The sequence below is a fragment of the Dermochelys coriacea genome, chromosome 6 (genome assembly GCF_009764565.3).
Source record: "Dermochelys coriacea isolate rDerCor1 chromosome 6, rDerCor1.pri.v4, whole genome shotgun sequence".
Classification (NCBI taxonomy): Eukaryota; Metazoa; Chordata; order Testudines; family Dermochelyidae; genus Dermochelys; species Dermochelys coriacea.
This window is the reverse complement of record NC_050073.1, coordinates 14,216,997-14,225,131: the sequence shown is the minus strand read 5'-3', so window position 1 is coordinate 14,225,131 and position 8,135 is coordinate 14,216,997. Positions and strand designations below refer to the sequence as shown.

General features: G+C 47.8%; 1 protein-coding gene across 3 annotated transcripts in view; it reads left to right on the top strand.

Annotated features, from left to right (window-relative positions):
- The first annotated feature begins 51 nt into the window (after nucleotides 1-51).
- Nucleotides 52-8,135, top strand: part of IGHMBP2 (immunoglobulin mu DNA binding protein 2) — a 78,275-nt gene continuing 70,191 nt past the window's right edge. For 2 of the 3 annotated variants that reach the window (XM_038404688.2, XM_043517908.1), the window contains exons 1-4: nucleotides 52-183; nucleotides 1,727-1,896; nucleotides 4,779-4,971; nucleotides 5,933-6,030. In XM_038404688.2, coding sequence (XP_038260616.1) covers nucleotides 107-183; nucleotides 1,727-1,896; nucleotides 4,779-4,971; nucleotides 5,933-6,030 — 538 coding nt within the window. In that variant the 5' untranslated portion in view covers nucleotides 52-106. The remainder of the gene's footprint in view (nucleotides 184-1,726; nucleotides 1,897-4,778; nucleotides 4,972-5,932; nucleotides 6,031-8,135) is intronic. The other variant, XM_038404690.2, reaches the window with a different exon arrangement.

Here is an 8,135-nt window from a genome sequence, read left to right as displayed (position 1 = left end):
GAGCCGGAAGCCGGGGGAGCCGGAGTGAGGGCGCACCGGGCCGGCCGGGAACGCAGCGCCGACCCAAGCAGCAGCCGCAGGAGGCCCCGCGCCCGCCCCGGCGCCCATGGCGGTGCCGGACTTCGTGTCCCGGCAGCTGGAGCTGCTGCAGGAGGAGAGAGAGGCCGAGATCGAGGAGACCAGGTACCGGGGCTGGGGTCCTGCCCCGCCGGAGACACGGCGTCCCCCAGCCTCACGGGGACCCCCCCCCCGTCCCCTGTGAGATCCAGGAACCCCACCGTCCCCTATAACGACCTTTGCGGGGAGCCAGCAACCCTCACCATCCCCGATGAGAGCCAGGACTCCCCACCCCACCCTTATGGGAGCCCCAGGAACCTCTGAAATCCCCTAGTGTGAGTGACCCCCACCCCAATGAAATCTAGGGGCCCCCGCTATCCCCTATGGAGACCCCCACACCATCATCCCATATATAGAACCCCATCTCATCCTTTCGGGGCCCCCCATCCCTGTGAGATCCAGGAAACTGCACCATCCTCTCTGGGGATCCCTCCCCCCCGTAACCTTATAGCCCCACAATCCGACATTACCCTCCCCCCCACCTTATTAGCTATTTGGGAGAGTAGACGCCCCCCAACCCCCAGTCTCATAACCACCTGGTCCTGCAGCACCCACAGACTCTTGTGGGTCCCAGCACTGCCCTATTATAATAGAATTCTGTGCTTGCCACTCAGAAAGGTGTGTAGACATGAGTGGCTGGTATCAGCCCCTATATTAAGGTTGCCCAACACTTTCCATTATAAAATGATTTGATTTTTTTTAAAAAAGAAAAGAAAATTAAAAGAATGTTGTAAACTTTTGAATGCTTGACTTTGCAACTTCATTAGCTTTCTTTTAGCAGAGTTTTGTTTGCTTGTGGGTTATTTGTATGTAATTAAATAATTATGTTAAATACTAGGGGCTTGTTGCTTTGTAGACACACAAATAAAGGTCTCCAAGGACGGCAATCTGGGGGCTTGTCTACATCTGGGAATTTAAGGAAACTTAGCCTGATGCAAATTTCTCCTTAAATTTCTCTAATGTAGAAATTACCTCCCATGCAGTCAAAGGAAAAACAAAACATGCTGAAAGACTTAGAGGAAGGGAAGAACTTTAATTTCTTTATTTTAGCAACATATTTTAATTGATTTAATGAAAACAAACAAACAGTGCAATGAGCAGGACCTTTACATTAACGTAACAGTCATTATCACCTCAAACTCCTGAGGCAATGCAGTTTATACAACACTCCTATGCTTAAAGACACAATTTAGCCTTTATTCTCTACAACCTTAACTTCAGTTTTGTGAGTCTTCTAAAGCTTGCTTGCCAGTCCTCCCCCTCAATCCCACACAGCTGATTCCAAAGGTTGGGCTACACGCAGGTTTCTGTACTGATTTGTACTGACATAATCAAATTGTTGCAACCCCCTAGTGTCAAGGCTGTAATACTGGTATAAAGGTGCATGTGCTGGTAGGCGTATTTCCTGAAATAAGCTATATTAAACCAATATAGTTAAATTGGTACAAAAACTGTGTCTAGACCGCCCTTTACGGTATTTTTTTTTTTTTTTTGCTGAGGTCTCTTTCTCCACCCATCTCCCTCCTGGTCTGCTCTTTTAGTATTTGACAGTTTGAATTGGTACTATCTCCTTGCAAAGCATTGCAGTGCCTATGTGTGTTTTTTCCAGGGCATGGCGGGAAAGCATCTTCCTGAAAGAACTCCAGCGCAGAGGGGTCTGCTTGCTCAAATTGCAGGTAGCAAGTCAAAGAACTGGGCTGTACGGACGGCTACTTATAACGTTTCAGCCTAGAAAATATGATCCAGAGGCGGAGCTGCCCTGTAACAGCTTTGGGCCTGGTATGCAACATTTCTATTGCTGATAAGGATGTAAGGTGAAAGGTTAATAATGTATTTTTGTAATATCCTTTGTATTATTAATATTTTTAAAAATGCTGAACAAGTCAGGCTAAAAGAGAAACACCTAATCACTAATGTTGAATCTATAGAAAAAGGGCCTTGCTTCTTCCCAATCAATTATAGACTCCTAGACTTCAAGGCCAGAAAGGACCATCATGATCGTCTAGGCTGACCTCTTGCACGTTGCAGGCCACACAGAACCTCTCCCACTCACTCCTGCGATATTCCCATGACATTTGGCAGAGTTACTGAAACCTTCAAATCTTTATTTAAAGACTTCAAGTTACAGAGAATTCACCATTTACTCTAGTTCAAACCAGCAAGTGACATGGGAGACCAGAATTGCACACAGTATTCCAGATGAGGTCTCACCAGTGTCTTGTACAATGGTAATTACACTTCCCTATCTCTTGTGTCATTTTGCTGAATTGTTGACACAGAGTGTTTTCTGGTGCAAAGGTTCTGTCTTGTCATAATCCCGGGGTTATGACATCATCGCAGGATAAAACAGCAGGAGAAACCACATTTATAAAAACGTACATCTTGTCCATAAGAGCATAGGGAGCATAGACAGTATTGGGCTGGGAGATGCTCTCATTTTAAAATTTGTCCCATTTCAAAAACTCTCTTGAATTCATCCTCTTTGAGTCAAATTTGTAAAGGTATTTAGGCACCTAAAGATACAGATAGGTTCCCAGTGAGAAGTGCCTACGTGAGTTAGACACCTAACCCATTTAGGCGCTCGTGTAAAATCTCACTAAGAATCTCTCTATATCTTAAGTGCCTAAATGCCTTTGCAAATCTGTCCCTTTATGTCTAAGACAAGAAGGTCATATGGTCACTGTGAGATTTTAAGTGTCGCTCATATGGGCAATGCCATATGGATGGGTATACTATTATGAGCCTCAGTTGTGATATGAAATTATTCTGTCTATAAATGGCCACCTTTGGTATGTAATCACCAGCTGGTAGAGGTTTGCCTGTGGTGCATTACTCAGTGGTGTAAAATAAATGCCCAGTGCTGTCTATAACTAGGGTTGGCAAGTTTGGTTGGACATATTCCTGGAGGTTTCATCACATGACATAATCTTTAATTAAAGATTAATCTTTTAATTTCTGGAGACTCCAGGACATCCGGGAGGATTGGCAACCCTATCTGTAACTCAGTTATGTCTCCAGTTACAAAAGGTGGATATATTGTCAGAAAAATGACAATCTGAATGACGCTGTGGGGTTCCACATTTATTCTCAGCCTGCAGCCATGCCACCTTCTGTTAATCAGATCACTTGGCAGACATCCATCTCGCTAAACCACCATTTCATAATTAAACCAAGTAGCTTGATCAGCAGAGGCCCATCCCTAAGCTAAAATGAACTGCAATTCCATCTAAATGTCAGGTCTCGCTCATTTGTTTTTTAGCCCTAACAGCTGATATACATTAGAGCAGTAATTTGAAAGGAGCACAATGTCATGTCCTCTCAGTCATTGTAAAGAAAAGGGCTGTCTGCAATAAACTGGCTGAAGTTCAGAGAAACAAGAGCTTTCAGAAAAGCCCCCCACCGAGCCTTGTAAATGCGCATCATTTCCCTGAGTGCTGGCTCTGGAAGAGCACTTTGCTGCTGGTCTATGGCAAAGAAGATGAAGTCCAGCGCAGGAGATGAAGTCCAGCGCAGTTGGTTTGGGGATTACTAGTGTCTGAACACTTCTCATTGTGCAGGGCAGAATGTATCCCATAATGAATCAATATTTTAGGAGGAGGAATGAAAGAGGAGGTGAAAGGGAAGGGGTATGTGGCTGGGTTTTTGCTTTAAGGCAGGGGTGGGCAAACTATGGCCCGCAGGCCGGATCTGGCCCGTCAGAGTTTTCAGTCTGGCCCATGGGATTGCCAGCCCCATGGCACAGCGGGGCTAAGTCAGGATCCCTGCCTGCCCTGGCCCCGTGCCGCTCCTGGAAGTGGCTGGCACCACGTTCCTGGGCAGAGGGCTCCATGCTCTTCCCACACCTGCAGGCACTGCCCCCTGCAACTCCCATTGGCCGGGAACGGGGAACCGCGGCCAATGGCAGCTTCAGGAATGGTACCTGCAGGCGAGGGCGACGTGCGGTGGAGCCGCCTGCCCCACCCACCCTCCCAGGATCCACGGCCGGACATGCTGGCCACTTCTGGGAGCAGCGCGTGGCCAGGGCAGGCAGGGAGTCTGCCTTAGCTCCGCTGCGAGCCACTGCCACCCTGGAGCTGCTCAAGGTAAGTGGTGCTGGGTAGAGCCTGCACCCCGAACCACTCCTGCACCTTGTCCCCTAACCCCCTGCCTTGAGCCCCCTGCCACACCCCTCCTGCACCCCAACCCTCTGCCCTGAGCCCCTTCCTGCACACCGCACCCCCTCCCACACCCCACCCCAGCCCTACATTAATGGCCCTCCCACACCCTGCCCCACCCCTTCCTGCACCCCAACCCCCTGTCCCAGCCCTACATTCATGGTCCTGCATACAATTTCCCCATCTAGATGTGGCCCTTGGGCCAAAAAGTTTGCCCAGCCCTGCTTTAAGGAGTGGCTCTCTGTCATCTAAGAGAAGAAGTCCTTTCCTTAGGAGTTTGATACAAGTTTAAACCTCGTGGTGAACAAAAGTGCAAGATCCTCGTGGGTGTAGATTGGCAGGAGTCCTCTGATTTCAACGGGCTATGCTGATTTACACCAGCTGGAGGAGTGGCTCACTGTCTCCTCACGGGGGCTCCTCTTGAGGCCTCCTCTGTGTTGGCTTATGAACAGCATTAGGGCCTGTTGTGCACTGAGTTTTGTTCTCTGCCATGGCTTGTTTTTGCAGGTGACATTGTGGGTCTTTATGAATCTGCTGGTCAGGGTGATCCACTTTCCACAGGAGTTGTGACCCGCATAACCCCCAAATCTGTTACCGTTGCCTTTGAGGAGTCTCGAGATGGCCTGTTGAGCTTGGGCCAAGAGAATTCCTACCGCCTGCTGAAGCTAGCCAATGATGTCACCTACAAGAGGCTGAAAAAGTAAGCTGCTGCCCACCTTCCATATCACTCACAGCCCCAGACAGCTCCACTGGCTCCTCATTCAGTTCAGGATCCAGTTCAAAACTGCTTTCCTTTTTTAGGAACCCCCGCCAGGGACTTGCCTTAGTTTACCCCACTGATCGGATTCCTCTCTCTTCTCCCACTACCACGTTCCCTCTCTGTCCTTCTGTACAGTTTTGATTCTATTCATGGGAGAGCTTCTCTGCTACAGCTTCTGCCACCCACCCCACCCCCCCGCCTCCTTCCGCCTCATTATCTCTCCATCTTGTTTTTAGATCTCCTCTGAAAACCTGTCCTTTCCCTCTCACTGTACCTTATAATTTTTCTCTGTCTGTCGTTGTGTAACTCTGTGGTTAGCTTATTTCTCTCTCTAAAGTATTTTCAGATGCAGCTTCTGTGAGAGATACCATGCAAAATAACACTGGGCTATACCTCGTTAGGTACTACCTCAGTGGTACTCGCTGAAGCATTAGTTGCACAGTCCCTGTTGTTCATGGGACTTGTATGTGTAATTCTCCAGCCACTGAAGCTATACCTTGTTAATCTTAATGCAGGCCTAGGTGCTCTGACACTTACCTGCACTATAATTCATGACAGTTGCCCTTTTTAGAATGGGAAGTTTATTCACATTATTTATTTAGTTAGCTCTGTGTGGCTAGTGGGAGGCGCGAAGGCGCAGAAGGACAGCTTCTCGCTTGAAAACCAAACTGAGGATCCAATTGCTAGTGGAGAGGGGCCCAGACTAAGCCCTCAGGCCTGAGCACCCTTAGGAAAGTCCCACTTCAGATTTGAACTTTGTGCCATGTCTAGATGGTTAGACACTAAGAGTGCCCTGTGAGGGAGGGAATGTTAGTGTTGCTTACCAGGGTTTCTGGATGATCAGGAGCTTCTGAAGGAGTCCCCTTTAAATTTGCAACCTTTATATTCTCTTCTTTGGCAGAGCTTTAAACACACTAAATCAGTATCACTCGGGTCCAGCATGCAATCTTATCGATATCCTCTTCTTTTCCTCTGATCCAAGTGCTCCTGGTGAAACAAGTAAGAACTCTTATTTCTCTTTCTGAAGGTGGATGTAATGCTGGTGGAAGGTGTTGGATTGATAGTTCTAGAGCTTGAAGTCCTCTGCCCGCAGATCAGATTAAGAAATTTGCCCAAGGTCACACAGGAAGTCTGGGGCTGAGCCAGGAGAATCAATTTCTCCTTAGTCCCAGTCCAGGATCGTGTTCGCAAACTCATCGTTCATGACCTATTATACACTGCCCAGTCAATCCCTGCCCTAGCTCATTGATTGAAAATTATGCTATCCGTGTTGCCCCTCCTTCTACACACTGGTGGATGTCCTGTTTGTTGTCCTTCATGCCACAACTTCCTTGCACTCTGTGCCTGCAGTTATGTTTTCTTTCATCTTGATTCCTTAACTTCTTTGTACATGAGCATCACATAGGAACTCACATTTCCCCTTTTCACACAGACTCTCGTTCGTATTTTATAACTATGCCTTGGACTAGATTTCTGGCATAATATACTGAGAATGAAGAATAACATTAATGTAAGTCATGCAGCTATGTATTCCAAATACTGTGCTTAAACTAAACCATCCCCCAGTGCCTTCCTCTTCACCTTTTGGATATTCAGGGACTCTGATGTATGTCAGATTTTTATATTAAATAAGTGCATTAATTTCATCCTTGTTTGGATGTGTCATTAATAGGGCCCTACCAAATTCACGGTCTATTTTGGTCAATTTCATGATTATAGGATTTTTAAAATTGTACATTTCATGATTTTAGCTATTTATTTCTGAAATTTCACGGTGTTGTAATTGTAGGGGTCCTGACCCAAAAAAGGAGTTGTCGGGTAGGAGGTGTCTCAAGGTTATTTTAGGGAGAATTACAGTACTGCTACCCTTACTTCTGCACTGCTGTTGGTGGCAGTGCTGCCTTCAGAGCTGGGCACTGGAGCGCGGTGGCTGCTGGCTGGGAGCCCCACTGTGAAGGCAGTGCCACTGCCAGCAGCAGCACAGAAGTAAGGATGGCCTGGTATAGTATTGCCCCACTTACTTCTGTACTGCTGTCTGCAGAGTCTGGCCCTCAGTCAGCAGCTGCCACTCTCCGGTCGCCAGGCACTGAAGACAGCAGCGCAGAAGTAAGGGTGGCATGGTGTGGTATTGCCAAACTTACTTCTGCGCTGCTGTTGACTGGGCACTGCCTTCAGAGCTGGGCACCTGGCCAACAGCCGCCGCTCTCTGGCTGCCCACCTCTGAAGGCAGTGTAGAAGTAAGGGTGGCAATACCATGACCCTCCCTAAAATAACCTTGTGACCCCCCTGCAACTCCCTTTTGGGTCAGGCCCCCCCAATTTGAGAAACACTGGTCTTCCCTGTGAAATCTGTATAGCATAGGGTAAAAGCACACAAAAGACCAGATTTCATTGGGTAAGACCAGATTTCACAGTCCGTGTCATGTTTTTCGTGGCCATAAATTTGGTAGGGCCCTAGTTATTAACTTTGCATTTCCTGCATGTTGGCAGAACGGCCTCATTTGATTTAAAAAAAAAAATACATCTGTGAATTGCCCAGATGTTTAGTAGAGACTCTGCAGATTTTTTTTTTTACTCCCAGTCATTGAGTATATTGATTAATATGCAAATTTAGCTGCATTAATCAGCCGAGTTGTAATATGACAGCTGTGGCATATCACTCTAAAATACCATACCACAGTCACACGCAAAGCATGTCTTCCATTTATATCTCCAGTGTACACACTTTCTGCTTAAAGAGGAAGATGCTGCACTGACCTGGCTTTGAAGAATAATGATCTTACTTTATATAACACCTGGAAGGTGCTGTGCATTCTCCACTCCCATTGACTCGAAGAGTTGAAGGTGCCCAGTACCTAGCTGGGTTAGCCCCATAATCATTAGGTCCTCTAGCACAGGGGAGGGCAAACTATGGCCTGCGAGCCGGGTCCGGCCTGTCAGGGCTTTCAATCTGGCCCGCAGGATTGCCAGCCCTGTGGCGCAGTGGGGCTAAGGCAGGCTGCCTACCTGCCCTGGCCCTGCGCCGCTCCGGAAGCGGACGGCACCATGTCTCTGCAGCCCCGGGGGAAGGGGGGCAGAGGGCTCCATGCGCTGCCCTTGCCTGCA